The sequence below is a fragment of the Macaca mulatta genome, chromosome 3 (genome assembly GCF_049350105.2).
Source record: "Macaca mulatta isolate MMU2019108-1 chromosome 3, T2T-MMU8v2.0, whole genome shotgun sequence".
NCBI lineage: Eukaryota > Metazoa > Chordata > Mammalia > Primates > Cercopithecidae > Macaca > Macaca mulatta.
In genome coordinates this window covers 84,210,997-84,237,915 of record NC_133408.1, presented here as the reverse complement: position 1 = coordinate 84,237,915, position 26,919 = coordinate 84,210,997, and the positions used below count along the sequence as shown (strand labels likewise).

Sequence of the window (26,919 nt, the reverse complement as noted above, 5' to 3'; positions counted from 1 at the left end):
CACATTTCTGCATCCGGGGTATGAGAACCCACAACCAGGCTGACCGGATCCGGAAGTGGGTTGAGAGCCGGGAGGAGGAAGCCGGCGGTGGCCCCGTCAGCAGCGGGCTGCTGAGAGACTGGTAGGCGGCGGCGGTCTCGAGGGGCGGCGGCCGCGCTGCTCCCTGAGAGCGGGTCCCGCGGCTGGGCAGGCGGGCGGCCTGAGGGCGCGGAGCCATGAAACTGTACAGCCTCAGCGTCCTCTACAAAGGCGAGGCCAAGGTGGTGCTGCTCAAAGCCGCGTATGATGTGTCTTCCTTCAGCTTTTTCCAGAGATCCAGGTGAGCGGCACAGGCTGATCGGCCGTGGCGGTCGGGCGGAGAGAACTGGGTGGGGGTTCGAGTCGGAGTGGGCCTGGGGTCGGGGGAGGAATCAGGGGAGGGTCAAGGAGGCCGGAGGGTAGGGGCAGGGCAGGGCAGGGTGGCCGAGTGCCCGGGGTCTGAGAAGGCTGGGGTCAGGGGCGGGGCGGGGCGGGGCGGGGCGGGGCGGGGCGGGGCGGGGCGGGGCGGGGCGGGGAGGGCCCGGGGTCTGCGGTCCGGGCTTGGTCTCCTATAGTGGAATCTGGCCGTGGACTGTGCCTTTGAGGAACCATCCAACATTCTCTTTTAAGGGGACTGTGAAATAGTGCAGGTTTCCAAGCTTCATACCAAGATGTTCTGAATTAGTAGACTGAGGCCTCGAAATTTATATTTTAGACCAACACCTCCCACCCAGTGATTCTGACTCTGGGAGCCTGGGTGCCGCATCTTGAGGGCCATATTTTGATTTTCTAGCGGGGCTTCCCAACAATTCAGTATGAGAGATACTGATATGCTTTTTGTTTGTTTGTTTTTAATGGGTGAAGTCACTGAGGTACCAAGAGGTTATATCACAACCAGCTAGAACTAAAAGCCAGGTTTAACACTTTTTAGTCGGACACTAGTGGTACAAAAGGATTCCACACTGAAGATTGAAAGGAAACATGGGATCTGTAGGGCTTACAGGTTTTTACTTGTTTCTGGGGGCGCTTTAATTGCTGGAACGTGTTAGAAGTAACACAGACATTTCCAGACCATTCGTGGGAGGGAGTGGGGTGACTCAGGCACGAAAGAAGAAGGACCCTACGTGATCGGTATCTATGGTCATCTTGTCTCAAAGTCTGATGGAATCTGCCGTTTGGATTCTGTTTTCCCTGCTTCAGTGCAGCTGGTTCTTGATGAGAGTTCTTTGTCAAGGACTTGCTGGATATAAAAAAAAAAAAAAAGTTTGTTATTTTGTTGAAACTTTCTGCTCCTTTGAGTTCTTTTTAAAAAAAGTTTTAATTGTGGTAAAATGGCACACAAAATTTATCTTCACTGTCTTTAAGCGTGTGGTGAGTGCAGTGATACGAAATAGATGGATAGTGTTGTGCAGCCATCACTGTCACTCGTCTCCAGAACTCCTGTTTATCAAACTTTTATCAAACACCAACTCCCCATTCCCTTCTACCCCAGCACATGGCAACCACCATTCTAATTTGTCTCTGTGATTTTTACTTTTCTGGCGACCTTAGATAAATAGAATCCTATAGTTTTTGTGTGTCTGGCTTATTTCATGTAGTGTAATGTCCTCAAGGCTCATGCATCTTGTTGCATGTATCAGAATTTCTTCCCTTTCTAAGGCTGAATAATCCATTGTATGTATTTAGCACATTTTGCTTATCTGTTCATCTGTTAGTGGACACCTGGGTTGCTTCCACATTTCAGCCATTGTGAATGACACTGCTATGAACATGGATGTACAAATATCTCTTTAAGACCCTGCTTGTATTTTTTTGGTATTTACCCAGAAGCGGAATTGCTGCATCATCTTTTAGCTCCTTCTTGGAGTTCTTGGTCTTTGCAGTCTTTACCATGGCCTACATTCACTGCTCTGTGTTGTTGCTTTTCTCAGATGGAACTTTTGGTGCCAACTTGGCTCTGATTCTTTTTCCTTGTTCCTTCCCATTAGCACTTAAGATTCTCAGAGTTTTCACTTGTAGGACTTATACCTTACCTGCTTGGGACACACACACTGGTTTGCAATGACTAACAGCTACAGCACTAAAGGGACATCTCTACTAATATGTCTTAGAACAACACATGTTCCAGCTGATTTTTTTTTTTTTTTTTTTTTTTTTTTTTGATGGAGTCTCGCTCTGTCACCCAGGCTGGAGTGCAGTGGCACAATCTCAGCTCACTGCAACCTCTGCCTCCTGGGTTCAAGCAATTCTCCTGCTTCAGCCTCCCAAGTAGCTGGGATTACAGGTGCGCAATACCACGCCCAGCTAATTTTTGTATTTTTAGTAGAGATGGGGTTTCAGCATGTTAGCCAGGCTGGTCTCGAACTCCTGACCTCCGTTGATCCACCTGCCTCTGCCTCCCAAAGTGCTGGGATTACAGGCTTGAGCCACCGCGTCCGGCCTGAGCTCATTTTCTTATAAGATCTCCTTACTTACATCCTTCGTGCCCCATAATTACCAGATCCCAAACTTGAAAAAGTAGTTTCCCAGCTTTTTTGGCCTTCGTATACATGCTGTCACAATGCAGTTCTTCCTTTGTCTCTTTATAGCCGTACCTCAAGTGCTATCTCTTTAGGTTTACTGCAAAGCCTTCCTTGTTTGAGGTCTTCTTTTCTGAGGGGTTATTTTGATCACTTCAGTCCTTCAAGATATTAACAGGTAATATACTATGTGTGCAGGCATTGTTGCAAGTGCTTTACACGTATTACCTCGTTTAACTGTTGCACAAATCTTGATTTTTTTATTGTGGAGGCGCAGCACACAGGCCCAGAGTCAGGCCTTCAGTTACCTATATGGCTCTGCTGGAGCCTGCTGCAGACTTGCATTTGAGCACCTTGCTCTGATGGCCCTGGCTGCCCTTTATATCACATCCCCAATTGGAGGCTCCTTGTCAGCACCTGTTCCTCTGGCTGTACCATCTCCTATGACTGTTCTGTTCTGGATAGATCTCTGTTAAGCCCATGATGGACCTTCTCCCTTTCACCCTTTGTCTGAGCCATTTCCCACTTTTTTGTCTTGGATAAGCAGTTTGCTTTTATTCCATCCAGAGTGCCTTGCGCTCGGTCTGTGGACGAGCCCCAGCAGACCTGAGCTAGCATTCACTATGGGCGTATGTGGCATTGCAAGGGTCTGTCATGTGGACACAGCCGTAAATGGTTGTGCATTTCTGCCTGACAGTTTTTGCACTACTATTTTTCTAGTGCAGTTCTTATTTGTCCTGCTTCTTGGAAGTTATTGGGACCTTGAGAGCAGGACGTACCTCTTGTTTTTCCATTGCATCTCCAATTATACTCTGATGAAAAGGTACAATTGACTGTATCCTGTGGAAAAACCCCCAGAAAATTCACCTGTTTTGGTGAGCTAGGTAGCAAACAGATGTAGCTTTCATGGTGATGATGATTCATAATGATCAGTAATTGTGCTCATTTATAGAGTGTTTGTTACTAAGGGTGGGAGGGAAAGGAATGAAACCAAGAAGCAATGTCTACTTAATGTATAAGCCCAGAGGTCACTTTCCACTGTGTTGAGGACAAGGTGATAAGAAGTAGGCAATAAATACATTTTGTGTTTCTTAGCGTTCAGGAATTCATGACCTTCACGAGTCAACTGATTGTGGAGCGTTCATCGAAAGGCACTAGAGCTTCTGTCAAAGAACAAGGTAAGAAGACCCTCCAACTTCTGTGCGTGTGCTGGCCTGGCTGCCATGCCTCACCTCACACAGCACCCAGCTCTCTCCTTTCTACTGGGACCCCACTCCTCCTCTAGCTTGTTCTCTCTTTTCCCCCCTCTTCCTTTTCCTATTTATGCAGAATTCTGTGCCCACTGTTGAAGTTTGAGCTTCCCAGATAAAATTGCCCTTAGACTCATTTAAGATTAGGGTCTGACTCTTTTGGAGCAGTAAGCAGCCTTCACATCGTATTCTTCCCTATCCTCTCCAGAGTTGCAGACCCCTCAAAAAAGAATTTCCAGCTAGCACTGTTGAGGTACTATATGCATTCTGTGCATCATAGATTTTTTGACCAGGAATCTGAAAAAACTATTTTTTCTTTCTAATAATTCAGGTTTAGGCATTTATTTAGATGTGTATGTTATACGGACAGATCAGGAAAGAGTTACACGAGTTTCATTAGGTAGAGACAAAGATCATCTCACACATATGCTAACCTCAAGTCACGTGACATAGAGTTACTGAATTGATTATATAAATGTCAGTTATGATACAGGCAGGATTGAATATATACACTTTATGTGGGATCTCTGTGCTGTTAACATCACAGAAGTGAAATATTCAGTGTTCTTGCTCTGTTCTCCTTCAAACTGTGTCTGCCCTTCCCACATTTATTACTTAAAGACGATTCCCCCACTGACCAGGTTCTCAGTTTCTTTGGAGGGTATGCACTTTGACCCCATGTTTGAATCTTAATTGGGGATGGTATACAAAATCTGGAGAGCATTGGTGACAATCTCCTGTCCTCTTCCTCCTCCTCATTCTTGTTCTTATTTATCTCTGCTCTTTTCTGATTTCAGGGGCTCACTATCATTCCCTCCTCTTTTATTTGTTTTTCTGTTGTTTAGCATTGGAATCTTCTGGGTCAGATCTTTAAGGACAAGAAGGTTCTTATTCGTAAGCTGTAATCCTTACGTTTCTCTTTCCTTGGGGATATGGTTAGCTGTATCAACTCTGAATCCTTTCAAAGTGACGAAAATGAACAATCCTGTGGATTGTGAATATTTTGCAGAAGATCTATACAACTGTACCTTTCAATCATATAAGGATTTTAGCACAGTGCACTGGAGGCCTTAGCTGGCAGTGGCTAATCTTTTTCTAGACTAACCCCCTTACTCCCAGTCACCCAGCAGAGTGGAGCAAACCCAGCAGGCTGCTATAATATGGAAAACTGAGGCCCTGGGTGGTAATTTCCTGTCTTTCAGCTGCTCTGAAAGGATTTTTTTTAAGAAAGCAGAGGCCTCTTGGCTTGTCCAGGGTTCCCTAAGTTTGGGAGCAGCACAGAGCCCCAAGGGCTCCGAATCCCCGAGATATAGCTTGGCCTGACCTGAGCTCAAGGAAAACACTTGGAAATGCTCCTGGGGACATGTTGTCTAGCGTGTGTTTTCTGCAATGCTGGCTGTTCCTTTTAAGCCCTGGCTTTGCATACTGGGCCTCTGGGTATTTACTGGTCCTAAAGCAGGTGTTGGGCCAAGCTCCTCTGTGTGGCCCATTTGACTGTGCTGCTAAGCCTCTCCACAAGACTTGCCCAGAGCTATTGAGCTTCAGAGTGACTTCATTTGGCCTAACGTTGTGATGCTTTGATTTGGGGGGATTAAAAGAAGTCTGAAGCCCTCATGTCAGCATCCATGTGTCCGATCTCTTGTCTCCTTAGACTATCTGTGCCATGTCTATGTCCGGAATGATAGTCTTGCAGGTGTGGTCATTGCCGACAATGAATACCCATCCCGGGTGGCCTTTACCTTGCTGGAGAAGGTGAGTTTTTGATTTGCCTCTACTGGACTTGGATGATGAATGGCCATATTTATGGACTGGGACAGGGGGTGATGGCAGCGTCTGAGGCATAAGGGATGAAATGATGTGTCCAAAGTCAACACGTTTTTCAGCCCCCTTTCTTGCGATCCAAGAGACAATTTGGCCTCCCTGCATGGGTTTCCTCCCCGGTGCTGTCCCTCATGTGACCGGGGTCTAGGCCACTGAGTCACAGCATCTCTGGGATGGGACCTTTGGAGACAGCTGTGCCTCGTGTTCTCGCCCCCTGTGCTTCTGCTCAAGGAGTCTCCCTCTTGAATGCCCTCACTCTCCACATTGCCTCCTGCAGTTGCTGCATCCCTCCACCTTGATGTCAGTCAGTTGTACCACAGAGCTTAGCATCTAAGCATTCTTTAATTTTTTGTGTGTACAGTGCTAATTACTAATATAAACTCTTTGAAGTCAGAGGCTTCATCCTATACCCCAGAGCACCAAAATACCTCCAAACACATGGAATCTGGTGGTTTCTTAAATCCAGGGGACCTAATTCTCTTTTAAAAAAAATTGCTTTGGAAAATTAGAGGGCCAGTGCCCTTTTTTTCTGGAAATCTGTGGTTTAAAATTCAAATACCTTTATTACTCCCCAGGTGAGGTTCATCTCAGGCTGGGCATACTTTTGATTCTCAGAATATTTAGGATACGTTTTAATGATAAAAATTTGGAAATAACTTTAGCCTACATTTTCTCTGTTGCCATTATATCTCCCCCTCATTCTTCCTTCCTGGGCTCTGGGGGCCAAGGAGCCTCATTCAGGGTGAGGTGCTCAGGGGTGAAGCCCTGTCGTTGAGACTACTGGTGAGTGCAAAGTGGGAGGCTTGTTGAGGCTCCTTTGTCTTGCAGGTACTAGATGAATTCTCCAAGCAAGTTGACAGGATAGACTGGCCAGTAGGATCCCCTGCTACAATCCATTACCCAGCCCTGGATGGTCACCTCAGTAGATACCAGGTAGGGTTAAAGGAAGCTTCATGCAGACACCATGTGGCCCAGAATCCATGTGAAACTGAAAAAGCCAACTGCCCTGATAGTTCTGGTCTGGTTGCTTCTGACAGCTTCTGATGCTGGTGGTCTCTCTCAAGCCTTCTGTTTGAAAAACAGAGAATCCACCTTCAGACCTGGGAACCCAAGCTGTAGGCAGGCTTTGGGTTTCTGTTACATGTTAAACAGGCTGTGGGGTTTTTTTTTTTTTTTTTTGAGATGGAATCTCGCTCTGTTTCCCAGGTTGGAGTGCAATGGCGCAATCTCGGCTCACTGCAACCTCCGCCTCCTAGGTTCAAACTATTCTCCTGCCTCACCCTCCCAAGTAGCTGGGATTACAGGCATGCGCCACCACGCCCGGCTAATTTTTGTATTTTTAGTAGAGACAGGGTTTCACCATGTTGGTCAGGCTGGTCTCGAACTCTTGACTTCAGGTGATCCACCTGCCTCGGCCTCCCAAAGTGCTAGGATTACAGGCGTGAGCCACTGTGCCCAGCCCAGGCTGTGGTTTTTAACCTGTGGAAGCTTGTCCAGCTTCCTCGGTTTTGGGCTTTGTTTCCAGGTAGCCACTTCAGTCCTGACTTTATTATTTTTCACTCTTTCCTAGAACCCACGAGAAGCTGATCCCATGACTAAAGTGCAGGCCGAACTAGATGAGACCAAAATCATTCTGGTAAGCAGGAAGATGGAGAGCAAGCCCAAGAACTGAGGTGGGGGTGCGATTTGCCACTGGCCAGGCATGCACAGATCCATCCTCATTTTAATAGAATAGTAACTACAGCACTCTCCAGGAAGTGGGATTGCCCACCCCCTCCCTCACCGCAGGCATCAGACTCTCTCCTATACCCTTGTCTTGGTTAATGGCACCCATTGTTTCTAGGGAACCAAGCTGGTAACCATTGGAACCCTCAAGTCTCCCTTCCCCGTGGCTACTGCCTGTCTGGGCATTTACTGGGTTCCTAGGGTTTGGCCTCTGAAGACCTGGATTCCCACCCTGGTGGCTTTGTTAGGGTGTCAGGTGCCTCCACACCCCACAGGTGCCTCCCCTTGCAGGGTTTGCATTGAAAGTGAACAGATTGAACCACAGTACACTGACCACAGGGCAGTTTCTGGAATACGGGCCCAGGGTTGTCACATAGGCCCATTTGAAAAGAGCCGGAACCCTGCATTTTGAGCTGAAATCTCCTGATTTGTAACTGCTGCCTCAACTCCCTTTTTTTTTTTTTTTTTTAGTTTTTGCATACAAGTGGAATGTAAGCAGCCATCTGCTTTTCTCAGGTTTGGCTTTTACGGCCTTTGCCTGTAAGTGGTCCCCTTGCTTCCTGCTCACCTCCAGTCTGTCCACCAGACAGTAGTCATTGATCTGCACAACTTAGAACCCTTCAGCAGCTCTCAGATCCACCCCAGGATAAAGTGCAAACTCTCTAACTCACAGTCTCCTGACTGCACCCTGTTCTCTCTTATACCCTTTCTTGCCCAGCTCACACACAGACGACTGAAGGTTGGGCCTTTCTGATCAGATGTCAGTTTTGTTACTGCTTGTTTACATGTCTCCCTGACCTGCGTATAAGCACTGGGACATTTTTCCATCCTGCTCATGACACAGTGACTAGTTTATACCGTGCTCAGCAGTTGATAGATACCTAGAGTAGATTGAAGCCCAAATACAAAGCTTTACCATTACACAGGCATGGCTTTAGTGTGTACATCAGCGTCTCCTGGGGTTGGGGTTGTTGGCCTGGGGTGGAGCCTGGGAATCTGCATTGTATAAAAAGCATCCCAGGGGCTTCAAACACATGTCTGCTGACCGCACTCCAAATAACGTGGCTTTGGAATGAATAATAGACGTGAAAGTCTCATGGTATCTGTGTCTTTTGAAACCTTGTGAGCTTTTTTACCACCTGGGTGGCATTTCTCCGTTTTCTCCTCAAGCCGTCTCTTCTGTTGCTCGAGTCCTAGTCTGAGTACCATGACACCTGGGACACCCGCTGTTTCTCCTCTCCCCACGGTGGCGTGTGGATGAGTCCTATTCGCACAGCCTTATCTAGCTGCAGTTGTAAATCTAGATGATTGGTGTGCATATCTGAATCAGTTAACTTTTTGTGTTAAAAATTTGAGTTGCTCAGCTGTGTGTAGGGATGAAGGACATTCTTGCTGGCTCCTCGTTCTGTGGCGCTTCATGTGTGCATCCAGCTGCTGCAGCAGTGGCCATCTGGGGAGAGAAGTGAGCTGCTGCTTCCTGAGGGCCCTGGTGGCAGAGCTGCTGGCTCTTGTGAGGCCTCCATCTCTAGACCCCTTCCTATGGGGTCAGTGTTTTCATTTCCTAAGTCAGAGTTTGTAGTGATGACATTTAGGACATAGCCCGTTTAGAAGGCAGGGCATGTTCTGTCATAGTGTTGTCCGGTATATATTTGAGGCATGTATGTAACTTAGAATTTTCTAGGAGCCATATTTTGAAATGATAAAAGGAAAATAAGTAGAATTTAATTAAATTGCATATTTTACTTAACCCAGTATATCCAAATACAATTTTTCCAACATGTAATCAGTATAAAATTTACTATTTTTTTCAGTATAAAACTTATTAATGAGGCATGTGTGAGTTTGCGTCTGAAGTCTGGTGTGTCTGCGCTCAGAGCGCTGCTCAGTTTGGACTCACCTCACATCAAGTGCTCAGTAGCCATTTCCCACCACCTTTGTTTCCTGTGGCTGCTGTCAACAGATACCCTCAGCTATTTGCTGTTAACAAGTAGCCCTGTGGGCCTGGCTGATGTCTTTTGGGGCTCTGAGGGAGAGTCTGTCACAGGCCTCTCTCCAGCCTCTGATGGCTGCTGGCCGTCCTTGGCGTTCCTTGGATTAGAGGTGTATCACTCCAGACTCTGCCTCTGCCATCACGTGACCTTCTCTGTGTGTGTTTCCGTTTCTTACCAGGACATCAGTCATGGAATTAGATGCAACCCTAATCCAGTATTACCTCTTCCTAACTAGTTACATCTGCCAAGACCCTATTTCTAAATAAGGTCACATTCAGAGATTCTGGGGATGTTAATTTCTGGGGCACAGTTGGGACGGGGAGGTGGTGTGGGTCACTCTCCAACCCAGTGCAATCATATAGTGCCAGCTACTCTTTTTCCAAAGCCCCATGCACACACACATGTGCGCGCGCACACACACACACAAATGTATATATAAATGTGTGTGTAGTTTTCCTGAGTGGGAGTTTTCCTGGAGTGCTGGTTATCTAAGCCTGTGCTGGGGACAGCTTTTTGGGAAGTCTCCTACATCCCAGTTAGATCTTCTAGATTTCACGGGAATGTCACCAGGTTCTGTTCCATCCACTTGGACAGTAACTATTCTTGGACCGAGTCTTGACACCTAGAGGTGAAGTTTGTGTGTGTTGAAGTGGAACCCAGATTAGGCGCTTTCCCCCATGACTGAAGTACGAGGGGCTCATGTTAGGGCATGTACTGAACAGAGCTGGGTTCTCTTCTCTCTTTTGTCCAGCACAACACCATGGAGTCTCTGTTAGAGCGAGGTGAGAAGCTAGATGACTTGGTGTCCAAATCCGAGGTGCTGGGAACGCAGTCTAAAGCCTTCTATAAAACTGTGAGTACCCAGCACCTGCTGCCTCCTGGGTGTTCTCTCCAGAGAGCAGTTGCAGCTTGCTGCTTCTGGCACTCTCCACTATAAACAGGTCTTTCTTAGACTATTGAATCATGGTGGATGGGGATTTCACTCCTTGTGCAACCAGAGCCTAAGGCGAGCGCCTCAGACCCAGGTGGTTGGAGGCAGTTCACTTGGGCACCAATGGAGTGAATGCAGGCCGAGGCCTTGTTCCAACCCTGCCTCTGATCTGCCCTCTGCTGCTCTGGCTTATTTCTGAACTCCTACCCCCGGTCCAGGAAGGCTGGTTCAAGTTCTGATCACCAGAGATTTACTATTGAATCTTACTCCTCTTTCTGCTGAGTAGTTAGACATAAGTCTTCAGGATTCAAGCAGTTCAGCCTTCCTGAAGAGGTTCTTAAGCTTTTAGTTAATTTCCCTTTGACAGAAATATTTCATTGACAAGTATGGGTGCTGCTGACTGCCGCTTTCTCTCAGGTCAGTGCTCATGTCTTTCTGTGTGGAGATGGCCCATGGTTGGACAGTCATAGGGACAAATATACTTGGTCTGTCCACACACATTTGTTTTCATGTGCACATTGGAGGGAGATGGCTAGGTGGGATTAGGAAGATAGTCTGTGACCAGAAAGCAAGAGAGAAGGTGGCAACAATGGTCCCCACAAACCACATCCCTAGTGGGAACCACATCTGTTGTTCTCAGGACCATCTTCTAGGAAGAAACACCACCGTGGTGGTCAGATAGCATTGTTTGAAGACAAGAGTAGGGCATAATTAAGATATTCTGCCAATCCCATTTGTATTATTGGTCCTTTGCTTGCACCTGGCCTAACTGTGGGAATTTTACTCACTTTTTGATAGCATTAATGGGGTGTGAGAAAAGAAGGGAAAAAAGGATCCCAGACTAGTTTTGGAAACTGGGGCCCGCCTAGTGCTTGGTGATGGGAATTGCTTGTGGACAGCTTCCCTCGAGGCCTCCCCCACCCCATTCCAGTGCTAGTTTATCTGGCTGGCTGTGTCCTGTGGAGCTCCCTCTACCACTGCCAGGACTGGGGCTTTCCTGACTTCCTCAGTACTCCTTCTCAGCTTCTCTTTGTTTTTTTTCCAAGGCCCGGAAACAAAACTCATGCTGTGCCATCATGTGATGCAGCCTGCCAGAGGCCCAGCGCTGGAATGGCACCATCATTCACATCAGAACTGCAGCCCCTGGAAAAGAAGAGACAGCCATAGACGAGGAGCCAGAGTGGCGGCAGACTGGCCATTTTTATTTTGAAGTTCCTGGGAGAAAAGGATGGTGGAAGGGTGGCGAATGTTCAAATTCATATGTGTGGTAGTGATTCTTGGAAAGAATTTGAGGTCCCCAAAGGTGTATTTTTGGGCAAATGAAACCATAAACTCCAACTGGCTTCTGTAGATGCCAAAGGGCTCTTTTTCAGCTAACCCTGGGAAGGCTCTGTGGGAGGGAGGTCAGAGCCAGCTGTTTCTCGATCTTTGGTATATCTTTGGATTTTATTTGTACATTAATAATATTAACACTCCAGTGGGGGGGTGGGGAGTCCCTGATGCTAGGGCTGGGGTGGGTGGAGTTTAAAGACTCTTGGGAAAGCCTCTCCTGGGGCCACTGTTGGGGGTGGGAGTGAACCCACCACAGTGGCCACAGGCAGGCCCCCACTTCAGGCCCAAGGCCTGGGGCTGGGGGAACAGTCACTGGGTCTCAGATTCTGAGACTGTTGTTTAGCTTACCTTTCTGCTAGGATTGGCTTCCCACAGAGGGCAGGGCCCATCCTAAGCAGCTTCCAAGTCCCACAAAGGTGGCTTGTGGGAGGGTTTAGTAGGAGCTGCATTGTGAGCAGGGAGTGTGTGGGTTGAGGTCGTACCAGCAAGTAGACTAGGAACTGAGCCCAGGAAAGGGGGATGTTCTCCTGGTGTTTGGATGGTCAGCTGGGAGTGTCCGTCATCAGGGGAAGATCAAACACAGGTGCACTCAGCTGCCCAGGGCCTCTGGGACACTTGCCTTGACTTGCAACTTGCCTTGAACATCACGATCAAAGCAGCAGGTGCTGTGGTCTCTCAGAACTGGTTTTTATTTGCCTCTCTGGCTGCAAGACTGCCTTGAACCGCCTGAGGCCTATGCATCTGAACAAGTGGGTCTCTCCCATGGGCACCAGGAGTGGGTGCCAGCCAACCTGAGGACTCCCAGCACCCCACCTGTGGTCTGGCCAGCATAGACTTGCTAGTTCCTTCTTGGTCAGAGGCAGCTGCATGGGGGATGGAGGCCAAGGGGTTGGTCTAAGCTGTGCCCTGCCACCTGGCAGGAGGCCCACTCACAGCCCAAGTCATGGAAACAGACTGGAGCAGCCCAGGAGATGGGCCCAGGATGTTCCAAATCCCTTGGGTCCTAGTGTTATGTTCCAGGCTGCCGACCTGTGCTCAGGATGCATCCCTGGGATCCAGCCCCCATGAAAGCTCCTGTTGGGATGGTGTCATCTACGTTTTGAACCAGTGTGGTATGGTCCTTGGGAGCCCTGCTCTGAGCTTGCCACACTGCTGAGAGCACCCACTGTCCTGACCAGAGTCTCAGTGGTCCTGACCCCCATTGTGGGCAGGGGCTGGGCAGGAGGGTGGTGTCTGCCATGGGTTCAGAGGACCCCACCTCCTGGATGGTTTACCTGCTGCTGCCCATTTTCTCTGGGTACTGCTGGCCAGAGGACTTTGGCCTACTGCTGAAGAGCCTGTCCATGCCATTTTCCTACTGCCATAGACACCCTAAGCCGAGGGCCCCTTGAGGCCCAGACCCAGCCTGCCCACTGGTGCCAGAGACGGAGTGGAGTGGGCCTGGATCTGAGGGATGCTACCTCTCCCTCCCCACTTGAGGACCCTGGGGAGAGATGGGGGCGGGGAAAATGGAGGTGTGAATTTGGGGTAAGAGGAAGTGAGATCTCCGCTTGCAGGTCAGCCCCTGCCAAGCAGGGCGGGCTGGCTTGACTCAGGCCATGTGAGATAGAGGGCCCAGCCCGGCCCCGCCCACAGATCCCCTGCTCCTTTTGTGTTCTGTTGTAAATCACTTGGCAAGACTGTATTTTAGGAACTGCTGCCTAACTTCCCTGTGTTCTGTTTGAGAGGCGCCTGTCTGGATAAAGTTGTCTTGAAATTCCACAGTGGTCCTGTGCTTTCTTTGTGCTTCAGGGGAACCCTTCCCTCACCAAGCCCCGGGGAGAGAGCGGCCTCGTACTGTATGCCTGCATGCCTGCTGCACGCAAGGGTCCAAGTTATCCTGGCTGGCCCCTGTCCAGGAGTGATAGCTGCAGGCCTGACTCCTTCACCTCCTTTCTCTAGACGTTGCTAGCAGGAACTGTATTTTCTTTTTTGCTGTTAACCAGGTGAGGGAGCCCTGGAGTAGAAGCAGCCCTGTCATTGCTGAATCCTGTTGCCTGGTCTTAGCTGCAACCAGGAGACCCCCCCTGGAAAAGCTGCCTCATGGCTACAGAGCCATGGGACAGGAGGCCCCATCCTGATCCTGCTGTAGGCTTCCTGTCCCTCGCCGCTGAGCTGACCCCAGGGTCAGTCTGAGACCACCTGGCATCCCACCAAGCACAGGTGGCAACTTTTCAGGAGCAGAGGGGGCTCCACAGGGTGCCTGGAAGCTTCCTGCTTCCTAGAAGAGCCAAAGCTGACCCCTGCAGGTTGTTAGGTGAACCAGGGGTAAGTCAAATTCAAGTCTTGCATCAGGTTTTGAGTTCAGGGAGCCCTCTGAAGCCTCTGCAGCCTCCCAGGGAGATGGGCCCAAGGCTGCTTTCAGCCTGTACTTGTGAGCCTGGAGGCAGAGACCTCTGTCTGGCCCAGCAAGCAGCCTTGAGCAGTGCTCAGCTTTTCCTGTTCTGAGGACCTGCCAGACCTGGGTGGGCAGGCGTAAACCTTGGGGTCACATGGCCCAGGGAGCTTTGTTCAGAGGGTGCTATTTAAAAGTGATGAATGGGCCGAGCACAGTGGCTCACGCCTGTAATCCCAGCACTTTGGGAGGTCGAGGTGGGCGGATCATTTGAAGTCAGGAGTTTGAGAACAGCCTGACCAACATGGTGAAACCCCATGTCTACTAAAATACAAAAATTAGCCAGGCATGGTGGCAGGCACCTGTAATCTCAGCTACTCAGGAGGCTGAGGCAGGAGAATCACTTGAACCCAGGAGGGAGAGGTTGCAGTGAGCCAAGATCGTACCATTGCACTCCAGCCTGGGTGACAGAGTGAGGCTCCCTCTCAAAAAAATGTAAAAATAAAAATGATGAATGAAATGCTCATCAGTGGTGTCCCTTTTGCCTGTAGCGCTTGGCCCAGTACAGGATGGCTTAGTCCTGTGTGCTGTGCCCTAAAACCTCATCAGAGTTGCTGCCCTGATGGCATCTGCAGAAGGGCCTCAGGAATAATGCATGTGAGGGTGCACGATCCGCAGTGCCTGCAGCCTTCCTGGGGGAGGCCTGGCCTGGAAATCCTCCTCCGATTACAGCTGATAGGTGAGTGGAGCCCTAGATACCATGTTAGGGACAGACACCGCAGCACTCATGGGCACTGGCCTAGATTCTTTGCAACTGGCTTTTGGGACCTGCCACCTGGCCACCCACACACCTGAGAGCACCTGTCCAGGTGCAGACCATGAGGAGCAAGAAGCTGACATCCAGGGCCGCTCTGCCACATGAAGGTGTTTAACCAGATGCTCAGGGTGGAGGAGGAGACTGAGGGCTTTAGCCAGTTCTGGGGGATCCTTCAGGCTCCCTGCCCATAGTGGACAGGACCGAGCGTGTGTAGGGGCACTCGTCTTGTCAGAAGTTACTTGGACCCAAAATGCAGGCGTGTTTAGTGTCTGGGACTGTTTTGAAGCCCATCCTTCTGTTTCAGGAAAGTACCATGGCACTGCCTGGGACACAGGTGTGGAGGGGAGCCAAGGGCAAGGCCACACTCTCAGCAGGTTGCCATGGAGATATGAGGGTGCATCAGGGGGCCCAGCGGGGGCCACGAGGGTGCATCGGGGAGGGAGGAGGGCATTGAGGCTGAGAAGGGCCAGCATAGCACAGGCAGTTGCAGTTGCTTTCCAGGGCTGGGCCTGAGCGTGTGCCCTATGGGGCCAGGCAGCATGGGTGGTGGGTGGAGCCTGAGGACAGGAGAAACTTGGCAGGGGGTTACTCCTTACTCCAACCTAAGGGTTTGCTTTTAGCTTGGGCTGGAGATGCAGAGGGAAGGACTGAGGGGTGCCTATCTCCTTCACACCCAGGATGAAGTCCCCAAGCCTGGCCTGGCCCACAGGCCTATAGCACCTGGTCAATCTGGCCTGGCATCTGGCTTCCCTGTCTCCCTGTCTCCATTCCAGCTCTCTGTCCCGGATTCTGGGCTGGTTGTATGGCATCTGCTGGAGCCTCCCGGCCCCCATGATGGCTGTCTACTATATCACCTTGCGCCTTGCCTACGTCTGGTGTTGGAGGCTGATACCCACACAGGCCTGTGTGCCGTCTGTCTGCATAATCCACTGGGGTGGAGCCTGGCTTTGTGGTCACTGTGTCCCCTCAGCATCCAGAACAGCCAATACATGTAGCAGGGGCGAAAGGAGACAGCAGCCAGCCAGAGGTCTTGGTCCTGGGGCTCCTTCCTGCCCAGAGGCTGCCCCTGGCCACATCTTTAGCAGCCACTGAGGGGGAATGGAGAGTTCAGGGGCGTTGGGGGCTGGGATCCAGTTTCAGTTCCAGCATCCAGGGTGGACAGCCCTGGGCCCAGAAGACTTCAGAGGACCAGAGGAAGAGGTGGGGACAGCTGGTGGAGCTATGATCTATGACTAGTGCCCTACCTGGGGTGAGCTGTTCACCCTGGAGAAGCTCAGGAATGTCAGGGCCAGCTCAGGGCTCCATAGCACTACCTTCTGTTGGAGGAGGGGCCCAAGTAGGGTCTTGGCCAGGGACGGGGCTTGAGTCTGTATTTTGGCGCAGGAGGTTGGCAGGATTCCAGCCAAAGCACCCAGCTGCACTTGAAGCAGTTTGTCCTGTTTTTCTTTTATTTGCAGTTTCCCGAGACAGAACAAAATAAGAATAATTTTTGTACACTTACAAGGCTCAGAAAGAAAAGACAATGAAACTCAGCAAAAAGAGAGAGGAGGGGAGGCCAGCCAGCACCGTGGGCAGCCGACCCCTTGCAGCGCTGGCCAGCGGCCGCCGCCACCACACCGTAGACACCTAGCTAGCAGAGCGGTGTGGCTTGCTCTTTAGGGGTCATGCAAAAGAATTATCCCCCAGAAAAAAAATCCCCAAATTATCCCAGACAGGCAGCTCCGTGGAGGTGACAAGGTGAGAGGGAGAGGAGGGAAGGAGGCCCCAGGACGCCAGGGTGGCCGGCCGCTGGGCCACGCGCTGTCCGTGGTGAGCCCTGCCGCTGTCCCATGGCCCAGGGAGCCACTGGTGCGGAGCCCGGCAGATGTTTACCCTGTGTTCATGGATGGGGACAGCTGTCCTGGGCACAGCGTGGACGGAAGATGGTGTCCACTCTGAGTGTTCATCGGTGGACAGTCCCCTTGGAGTTTAGGATCCTGTGTCCTGTTCCCCATTCTGTGCCCCTCCCTTGGCTTGATTTGTAGGGGAAGATAAAGAAAATCCTTGTTGAAAACGATGTGAATTGAAGGTGGGTAGGCACTGGGGCAGGAGCCCCCGACCCTCTGCAGTCAGGGCTTCTGACCACTCCCACCCAACCTGGCTTCTGACCCACCCTGCAGCCCCACCGTGCTTGGGCTTGCCCTGTCCCCGAGTTCCCCCATGGTACACACCATCACAAGGGGCTGGGGACCCACCGCCTCAAACCCAGGCAGCCGACACTCAGGAGCACAGGGCTGGACCCTGCCCTCCATCCGCTGGTGTCTTGGGCCCTATGCCCACCTGTTTGTGTCCCCAGCCCGCCTTATCTCCATAGCTGCATCCCTGGCCCACCTAGAAGGTGCCCTCACACGCACTGCAGCCCACCAAGGTGCTCTCACACCTGACACTGCACGGGCAGCACTGCCCTCACGCCTCCCACGTGCCCTAGGCTGGCTCCCACTGTAGCTTTTGCTCCCTTCTGCTCCCAGCCCAGATTCCAAAGGCACTCCCACTTCAGCAAACCTCTGCACAGACCCTCATCTCAGCCCAGAAGCTGGGCAGCCACCACCTCTGACCCCGCTCTGCCACTTGCTGTACCACCCAACCAAACCCCAAGCCCCAGGCTTTCCCAAACTCCATCAGCAGACAAATATGCCCAGACACAAAGCCTGGCCTCCCCTCCTAGCTTCAGTCGGGGGCTCAGGGACTTGAGTAAGGCCCGCAGTCCTTTGTCAAAAGTCTGTTCCCCATTTCGGGGCGCGGAGAAGCCGAACAGGCTGGGGGAGGGCCAAGGGGCGGAAACAGGGTCGGGAGCTGCCAGTGCATCTGCTGCTGGCTGGCAGAGAAGAGACAGACACCTCACACAGGAGGGAGGCCAGCCCAGGCAGAGTCCTCTTGCCACAGCTGGCTGTGTTGGAGCTGTAGCCAGCAGTGCTATCTCTTGCTCGGCGAGAGGCCCGAAGCTAAGCTGTGCCCCTCTTTGCACTTTATTCCCCTAGAAGGACCAGAGCTGGAGTCCTGGGTGTGTGGGGGCATCTCTGATGGCCTTGGGGACGGGACTCCGGTCTCAATACTCCAGGGGGTGAGGGGCCGGCCTGGGCTCTGCCGAAGGGTTGTCCGTGCTGGGTGTGTGGGGATACCGGGCACGGAAAACCCACACCTAGCCCTTCAGGGGATGAAAGGAAGGGAAGGGAAAGCAGGAAAACAGCAACTCTCAGGCACAACTAGCGGGAAAGGAGGCAGCCCAGCGGGCCCCACAGCCCCTCCCAAGAGACAGCTGACAGTCACGACAGCCAGCGAGCACACCATGTGGAGCCCATGCGTTGGCGGGAGGATGCAGACACCTTAGGTGTGGGGTGTGTGCGTTACCTACAAACTAACACCGTTCAGCACGCGACAGGGGCCTGGCAGACAAGTTCATGTCCCAGCTGGTCCCCCAGAGGCCAGGAGCACAGACGGACACACGTGGAGCTTGGGTGGGGAGCGGCCCCACGAATGCCAGTGATTTTTACAGCTTTTTCCTTCCTTTAGTTTTTTTTTTTTTTTTTTTTTCATTTCATCTGATGTCAATTTTTTTGTGGTTGTCGTCGTCATCTTGTTTTTTTGTTTTGTTTTGTTTTTAAACAAATCACATCTGGTCTTGTTTTTCTGCAGACACAGGCACCAGGGGAGGGAACGAGGCAGACACAAACATGCGACAGGCAGGCCGTGTGCCCGAGGGCAGTCGGGCTCCAAACACCAACTCTGTCCGGCGAAACCAGGGCGCAGCTCTGAAATGGGGCGGGTGGGTCAGCTCCTCAGCAGCCCCCTCTCCCGTCCACCCCCAGGCTCTGCTGTCTGCCACACGGCACTGCAGAGAGGGTTAAAGTCCGGAAAAGGGCCCACTCGGGAAAGGGGTTCAAGGTGCCCAACCCAATTACTAGTATCCCTGTAAAACTGGGCTCTGGGCTCTGGGCCCACTGCACCCGCCACCTGGAGACCCCCCATCTGGGGTTCTAACAGTCCTCACAAACAGGGCATGGTGCCCAGGATTGTGCTGCCTGGGGCCCATCCACCTGCAACCCACCCAGCTCTGGCCAGTGTGGACTGCTCAGGCCCTCATCAGCTCCCCAGTCGTCTGAGGAGGCCCGCCACACCCAGCCTGCTGTGATCCCTAATTCAACATCATTCCTGTGGCCTCACCAGGAAAGCTGATGGACTTCCCAGGCATGGGCTCTGCCACAGGCCCCACTGCTCCCCATTGCCTCCCTGGGCTGCAGCCACTCACACCACCGCCACCCCTCTGCCCCGGCTGTCACTTAGCACAGAGCACTCACCTTCACTGCAGCGGGGCCACAGGCGCGCCCGAGCAGTGGAAGTGCACGTTCTGCCACTTGCCGTCGCGGCGGTGCCACACACGGGTCTCCTCAGACTGGCTGGTGCGGGGCCGGCCCTGCCCGTCAATGTACTGCGTGAGCCGGATGTAAGCAATGCAGGCGGCGTCCTCTCCGATGACGTGCACGTGCGGGTTCAGGATGGTCGTGTGGATCGGCTTGCTGTTCTTGGCCAGCACTGTGGACAGCAGGTGGAGGGAGGTCTCGGGTTACTGTGGCTGCCCTGGTGCCCGCCTTCCACCCCACCACCCTAACCCTTTCCCTCTCTCAGCTCCCCTTACTGGGGAGGTTCGGCTCTCCTGGGAGCAGCATGGGCCCCTCCAAGAGTGGGATTCTGGGGGCTGGGTGTCTGGTGGGGGAGGGGTGGCTGGCCAACCCTGGGCAGAGAGGGGACAGGGCTTCCATAGGCAGCCACCATGCTGTCCCTGGGAGGGGCCGAGAGGCTCTCCTGGGGGCACTGCACCCTCATGCCCACCCGGGCTCCCTCACTCACGGTTCTCGAAGTAGAATCTGTGGAAGTCCATCCCTTCAACCAGGTTGCCCAGTGCTTCAGGCTCAAATGAGGTCAGCCCTGGGTCACAGATTTTCCTGGGGGCCAAATCCAAGTGAGGAGGGGCCCCATGGACCCCTGACTCTGAGCAGGGCCCCCCCAAGGGTCCCACATCCTTGTCCTGCACAGCCCCCCCCCAGCCCCGGGGACTCACGCGTAGGCCTCAAAGTCACCGTTGTTGACAGCCTCGATGAGCTGCTCCGTGGTCTTAATGATCTCCTGCTTCCGGGCTGTGGGGAGACACGGCCAGGTGACCACTGGGCGCTGGCCCATTCCCCCCAGACCCCTCCACACAGCCCAGGGGAGGGCCTGGGGGAGCACGAGCTGCATCCACACCGTGTTTCTGCCGCTATTCGCAGAAGCGATCCTCTCGCCCGCCCCCCTCTATCACCAGTGGCTTCCTCATTTCCAAGTGCAACAGCTTCCATCTTATTTTTCTTAACTAAAATATTTTTGAAGGACAGAAATATTCTATCCACATTACAAAATGTCTGGAAAATGCAGAAAGAGGAAAAAAAAAACCCTCCTACAATCCACTTGGAGGTCACCTCCTGGCCCCATGAGCTGTCCGCCACAGTCTCCCTCCTGCCCTCCAGTGAGCCAGGTCTGGGGCCCACCAGGCCTGACCCTGCGCTTCCCTGCAGCTTCCCGGCCCCACCCTCCTCCTGAGCCTTGGGTTCTTAGTGCCTCCTTCACCCAGCAGCTCTGGTGAGGGGGCTACCGAGTGCAGGCACCAGGCGAGAAGGCAGAGACCTGCCTGGAAGAAGGAGCCGTCAGCAAGGCCACGTGGAGGCCGGGTAGGAGGAAGCAGCAGGGGGCGGCCAGGCGTGGCTACAGGGTTCCCCGGGGCGATGACCCGGGTTGTCCCAGCAGCAGGAAGAGCAGGCATGGTCTCTTGTTCCCCGCTTTTCTCATAGGAGCCGCATCCTGCTGGCTTCACCTGCTTGCAGTCCGAGGCCCACATGCTACCCCTGCAGACACCCCCGTTGCCCCACACCCCCATGCCCAGGCTTCTCTCTGGTGCCTGCCTGCGGTTCCTGCCCACTCCCCTTGGATTCCAACAGGCCCTCCAGCCATGCTGGTCCTTACTGGCCTCTGGGGCGCTCACTGGCAGCCTGCGTTGCTGCTTTAACTACAGCTTATTTTCATTGTAAAAGATTTTAAACGTATGGAAGACGTGGAGAGAGTAATAGAACCCACACTCCACGGATTCACATCTTAACATTTTCCTATTCGCTTTAGACACATTTTAAAGAAATAAAGCACCGCGCATGTAGTTTGAAGATGCCTGTGTTCTCCTCAATCTTGTCTCACTCACTCTCCTCAGACAGAACTACTGTCCTCAGTGAGGTCCCTAGCCATATCTGCGAGGATATATACACAGGCACGCACATACATGCACACTCACACACAGAACACATGCACACGCACGCTCACCTATACACACAAGTAACACTGGTTTCTCAAAGTAATTTGTCCATGGAAAACCTCAAACCCCCAGAAGTGCACCGGAAGCAGGTTCCTGGGAACTCTCCCTGTGGGGGAAGTCTCTGCACTCCCAGCACTGCGCTCTGTGACCCTCAGGCTGCTGCAAGCCATACCTGGGACACCTGCCCTCAAACTGCTGCCCGCCCTGCAGGACACCATTTTCACCAAGAAGGCAGGCCCTGTGGTGACGTTTCCACCTTTCAGCTGTGAGTGCTGCCTCCAACGGCCACATACATGCCACCTGTCTGTGGTCTAAACTCCCAGAGGGAATTCCTTTTTTTTTTTTTGAGGCGGAGTCTCGCTCTGTCACCCAGGCTGGAGTGCAGTGGTGTGATCTTGGCTCACTACAGTCTCTGCCTCCCAGGTTCAAGCGATTCTCCTGCCTCAGCCTCCCGAGTAGCTGGGACTACAGGTGTACACCACCACGCCCAGCTAATTTTGTGTGTGTGTGTATTTTTAGTAGAGATGAGGTTTCGCCATGTTGGCCAGGCTGGTCTCAAACTCCTAACCTTAAGTGATCCACCCATCTCGGCCTCCCAAAGTGCTGGGATTGCAGGTATGAGCCACCGTGCCCAGCCAGAAGAGGCAATTCTAGGCATGCCCTGTGATGGGGTTGCCTTTATCTCTCCCACCAGGCCTCTGGGAGCTCGCCCCACCAGGGAGCCCACCTGGCAGGTGGACTGAGTCCACGAAGAAGGCGCGGCATGCCCAGGTGTGCTCACGCATGTGTGTGTGGTGCTGCCTGGGAACGCCTGTGCTGTACCTGTCTACTCTAGGGCCTCATGTCCCCGGCTGCACAGTGACAGCAGGAGGAGCCCGATGGCACCTGAGGAGTGGGGTGCACACATGTTCATGCATGTGATCACATGCATGTGTGTACACATGTGATTGTGCATTCATGTGCATGTATGGAAACATGCACACGAGCAGGACGGTGTGTGTGTGAATGTGTGTAGATGAAGCTCATACATATGCACAAGCACCTGTGTGTGCATGTGTGTACAGTGCCTGTGAGTGTGCACGTGTCATGTGTGCCTGTGTTGTGTGGCATGGGCACATGTGCACTCGTGGGTTGCCCCTATCTGGAAAGTCCCTTGCTCCTGACCCAACTGCACTTCTGCTGCCAGCCTGTCTCTCTTTCTTGCCTAACTTTCATCTACACCATGTCATGGATGGTCCTCAGGGCAGTCTTGCTATAGAAGCCTAGTTCCCACCCACTTGGCGGACCCTGGAAAGCTGGCCTCTAGGAAGGTGGGCTGCAGGATCCAGAAGCCCCTTCCCCTCCAGTTCCTGCTGCAGCCATCACGAGTCCCATTCCTGGCCCCATTCCACCTGCCCAACTCTAGGAGGGCACAGGGCTCTGTCCTAACACATGCTGTGGCTGTTCCTGTCCTTGCCCCTGGGCCCCAGGACAGTAGCATATGACACTTGAGGGCCCGTCCCCACCCCAGCTGCTATGTTCCTGCCTCCTCTCCACCCTCTACCTCGCACCTGCTTCTCCCCTGCCTCATGCCCCCACTTTCACCTGTCCTTTCCTGGAGGTGGCCCCAAGTTTCAGGTCTGACCTCTCTTCCACCTGTAGCCAGTCCTTCCAGCAGCCCCCAAGTCAGACCCCACTAGGGTGCCTGGCTCTGCCCTCCTTGCATCAAGAGAGAAATCTGGCGTCCACATGTCCCAAACACCTCCTGTCACTTAGTTAACCCCCCTTTCTAATGGACAGAGAGAGCTGCCCCTCCCACTCCACAGGGGTTCTCAGGGACAGCAGCACGCAGCTGGAATGGAGAAGAGAGTGACATTATCTCATTTGGTTTCCAGTCTGCTTTGGTTCTATAGTCACCTTACACTAGTGGTAAGTGAAACTAATCTTCCATTTAATGAAGTAATACGCAGTGCTTTTAAACAAACTGTAATTAAAGTGGGAGTTGGTGGGAAGAGAAAGCATAAAGTAAACAGAAGAGGACATGCATGGTCAGAGTTCCATTCAAGAGTGGTAACCATGCTGAAGTATGGGAAGCAGGTCTGTTGTGAGACCCACCCATCCATTCCACAGACGGGAAGAATAAGTTGACCCTGCCCTGCGGAACGGTGCTGCCCAGACCCCAGCTTGACCCAGCCCCCACTCCGCCTCCCCACAGAGCACATGGGTGCTTTTGTGTCCTTGATACCCGGGCCCCTGAAAAAGGGCATGATCCCTGATGGAGGGGAGGGAGGGGTGCCCAACATAAAGGGGTGCCTGGGTGGGGAAGCCTGCTGGCTGAGGACAATCTGCCCTGGCAGTTCCAGGGACAAAAGGGAGGCAGTGGGCAGGGTCTGGGCTTGGAGGGGTCTGCCTGAGCCAAGAGCCTCTGCAAGTCAGGCCTTCCAGGTGCCCTGACGCAAACACGAGCCTTGCATTGCCTGTGGCTCTCTTGGGGTGATGCGACAGGTCCAGGCGGGCCCAATGCATCCAGGTGGGGTCAGAGCAGGTTCTCATCCTGGCCTGGACTCCTGGGACCCCAGGCTGGCCCCAAGTCCCATCTCTCAGAGCCAGAGGTGGCTGCAGGAGGGAGGGCAGCTGCCCAGGGATCAGGCTGGATTGTGTATAATCCGAGATTAGAGAGCGTGGGTCGGGAGAAGACAGGGTCTGAGGCAGGCCGTGGGCAGCTGCCCTATTTACACAGCTGGTGGGTGCCTTCCGGAGAAGGGAGGGGGCTCACGATTGGCCTGTAGGATGGCCCAAAGCTGGCCACCTGCTGCCTGGGCCCAGGTGCCCTCAGGGTGGTACCCAGGCTCTTCCTCTCCCCGAGTTCCCGGAACGTCTCACCCACCCCTCTCCCAGCCCTGCCCAGCCCCTCCCAGGAGGGCCACACGAATCTCCATCCTACCCTGCTCACAACTCCTTCCTGCAGCCCCCACCTCCTCAGCCAAGCTCAGGGCAGACTCTGGACGGGGAGGTCTGTGCTGTGGCCTCTGAAGGTGAGCCTGGGCACCGAGCCCCGAGTTGGCCACTTCATACCCACCCTGGGCCCTGTCCTCAGAGGACTCACTCCGGCTACTGCACAGACCTTGAGGGCAGGCTGCGGCCCTGGGCTGGGGTCATGCTAACCTGATGGGGTGACCTTCCAGGCAGGCTCCTTTGGGCACACCCCTCCACTTCTGCAAGGGCAGCAAGCCCCTTAAATCAGATGAGCTGCTGTAGAAGTGGCGGGTGTGGGGGGTTCTGACCACCCCCAGAGGCTCTGCTGTGCACCTGCCCCAGCTGCATGGCGGCCCCTCCCCATACCTCCCTCCTTGAGTTCGGTCGGTCGCCCAGGCACCCCGACCCTATCACCATCAAGAACCTGGTCTTTCCCCTCAGCTGCTCACCTCTGATCCCCTCAGTCAACCCCCACTGGGAGTCCTCAGCTGACCACAGAACACTCAGGGGGTGAGTGCCCCTCCAGGGGCTGCCCCCTGCCCTCTCGGGCACCCAGGGTGGATCCAGTGTCCCTTTGAACCTGCAGGCTGCATCCCCCTCCTCGGGCCGCTGCTCTTGTGGGTTCACTCTCCCCACACCCCTCTCCCCTGGCCACCTGCAGCAGCCCCCACGCCCGGCCTGCAGAGGGGATGGGGGCACTCAGCCCCACCTGTCCCTCAAGTACTTACCTAGCCACTGCCCTGCCATGCCGAGCCCTTGGCCCAGCAGCCTCTTCTCTAAGAGCATCTCCACACCACCCCCAGCCTGGTGTCTCCCCACAGGTGGGGGTGGCGGCAGCCCTGGGATGTCATCCATCCCTGTAAGCGATACTGTGGGCAGTCGGCAGACAGACCGGGAGGTGGCCCAGCCTGGCTCCTCCCTGGCCGGAGAGGCTGCCCAGCCTGGGCTTCCCGTCCCGCCCGCTCTGTTTCAGCCTGGCCCCAGCTGCCCCCCAGATCCGCGCCTCCCGATCCCCACCTGCTCCCTGCTGTCTGGACTTGGACAGCTCTAATGCTAGAGCATCTCGGTGACACTTTTCTGTCCCTGCCCAGCAGGTCCACCTCGACCCAAGCCAGCGGCTCCTGGCGTGCCAGCCCTTGCCACACGCGCAGACCCTCTGCTGCCCATTCCCCTCCCATCAGGAGAAGGCTGTGGACCTCAGGGTCACAAGTTTTGGGGTCGGCGACAAACCTGCTCTTTCAGACGCTCTTCCTACACACTTGTGTCATACACACTTCATAACCATAACCTCCATTTTGTGAGACCCAACGGCACCTGCATGTGCTTCAAAGCAATTCCCTGGGGCCCAGCAGAGGGATCCTGTGCCCCCGCCCTCCCCGCAAGCTGGCCCTTCCCAGAGCACCACTGCCAGGCTCGCACTCCCCGAGCCCCTCCGGGCAGCTGCTGCCAGGGCCACTTAAGGTGCTACTTACACGGGGTGGGCAGGGGGCCAGGGATAGTCGGAGATGGGCAGGGCAGGGGCCCCACTGGTGAGGGGCCCTCGGCTTCTGGGGTCCCTGAGCCCCTCCTCACAGAGTTCAGGATGTCAGAGATCCTCGGGGCTGGGGCGGAACAGACAAGACGTGAACACAAGGCAGGCACGGGGGGCACGCAGGAGAGAAACCACGGGCAATCAGCCAAGCCAGAGATTGAGGGGCACAGAGGGAGATGTGGGGGTGGGGCACGAGGGGAGAGAGGGGAGGGAGGGAAGATGGGGGATGTGGGGGGAAGAGGGTGGACCTGGGCCAACGGAGCAGATACAGGGGACAGAAGGGGATGTGGGGGACAGAGGGGAGCTTGGGGGACAGAGAGGGAAATGGAGGAGACTTGGGGGACAGAGGGGGGTGCTGGGGACAGGGGGGCATGAAGGGACCAAGGTGGGTGTGGGGGACAGAGGAAGGTGTGGGGGACAGAGGAGGGTGTGGGAGGGAGAGTGTGGAGGACAGAGGGGGATGTGGGGGACAGAGGAGGGTGCAGGGGAAAGAGGAGAGTGTAGGGGACAGAGGGGGATGTAGAGGACAGAGGGGGTGTGGGGGACAGAGGAGGATGTGGGGGACAGAAGGGGATGGGGGGACAGACTGTGGGGGACAGAGGGAGAGTGTGGAGGACAGAGGGGGATGTGGGGGACAGAGGGGGAGTGTGGAGGACAGAGGCAGATGTGGGGGACAGAGGGGGAGTATGGGGGACAGAGGGGGATGTGGGGGACAGAGGGGGATGTGGGGGACAGAGGGGGAGTATGGGGGACAGAGGGGGATGTGGGGGACAGAGGGAGAGTGTGGGGGACAGAGGGGTATGTGGGGGACAGAGGAGGGTATGGGGGACAGAGGGGATACGGGGGACAGAGGAGGGAGTGGGGGGCAGAGGGGGGCGTGGGGGACAGAGAGGACGTGGGGGACAGAGAGGGGTGTGGGGGACAGAGGGAGAGTGTGGGGGACAGAGGGGGATGTGGGGGACAGAGGGAGAGTGTGGAGGACAGAGGGAGATATGGGGGACAGAGGGAGTGTGTGGGGGACAGAGGGAGATATGGGGGACAGAGGGGGATGTGGGGGGCAGAGGAAGGTGTGGGGGACAGAAGGGGTGGGGGGACAGAGGGGTATGTGGGGGACACAGAAGGGTATGGGGGACAGAAGGGGGTGTGGGGGACAGAGGGGTGTGTGGGTGACAGAGGAGGGTGTGTGGGGACAGTGGGGGATGTGGGGGACAGAGCGGGTGTGGGAGACAGAAGGGGGTGTGGGGGACAGAAGGGGGTGTGGGGGACAGAGGGAGAATGTGAGGGA

At 54.0% G+C, this 26,919-nt stretch overlaps 2 protein-coding genes across 43 annotated transcripts in view; one reads left to right on the top strand and one right to left on the bottom strand.

The window, feature by feature from the left end:
* Window positions 1–59: 59 nt before the first annotated feature.
* YKT6 (YKT6 v-SNARE homolog) lies at window positions 60–13,348 on the top strand. 2 transcript variants are annotated; one of them, NM_001266540.1, is given in 7 exon segments: window positions 106–319; window positions 3,633–3,715; window positions 5,439–5,539; window positions 6,437–6,541; window positions 7,179–7,244; window positions 10,076–10,177; window positions 11,302–13,348. In NM_001266540.1, coding segments are annotated over 7 exon segments (597 nt in total). In that variant the 5' UTR covers window positions 106–215; the 3' UTR covers window positions 11,338–13,348.
* Window positions 13,349–16,204: 2,856 nt separating this feature from the next.
* The window catches only part of CAMK2B (calcium/calmodulin dependent protein kinase II beta), a 109,754-nt gene continuing 99,039 nt past the window's right edge, over window positions 16,205–26,919 (bottom strand). For 21 of the 41 annotated variants that reach the window (XM_028845824.2, XM_015133620.3, XM_077996861.1 and 18 more), the window contains 5 exons: window positions 25,576–25,704; window positions 19,874–19,949; window positions 19,663–19,757; window positions 19,113–19,347; window positions 16,205–18,566 (listed from right to left, as the gene is read on the bottom strand). In XM_028845824.2, coding sequence (XP_028701657.2) covers window positions 19,115–19,347; window positions 19,663–19,757; window positions 19,874–19,949; window positions 25,576–25,704 — 533 coding nt within the window. In that variant the 3' untranslated portion in view covers window positions 16,205–18,566; window positions 19,113–19,114. The remainder of the gene's footprint in view (window positions 18,567–19,112; window positions 19,348–19,662; window positions 19,758–19,873; window positions 19,950–25,575; window positions 25,705–26,919) is intronic. The other 20 variants (XM_077996885.1, XM_077996880.1, XM_077996881.1 and 17 more) reach the window with 1 other exon arrangement.

Coding starts and splice junctions, on each gene's coding strand:
- YKT6 (XM_077994756.1), top strand. CDS start 216: ATGAAACTGTACAGCCTCAGCGTCCTCTACAAAGGCGAGGCCAAGGTG. Junction 320..3,632: donor AGCTTTTTCCAGAGATCCAG/GTGAGCGGCACA, acceptor TGTGTTTCTTAG/CGTTCAGGAATTCATGACCT. Junction 5,540..6,436: donor CCTTTACCTTGCTGGAGAAG/GTGAGTTTTTGA, acceptor TTTGTCTTGCAG/GTACTAGATGAATTCTCCAA.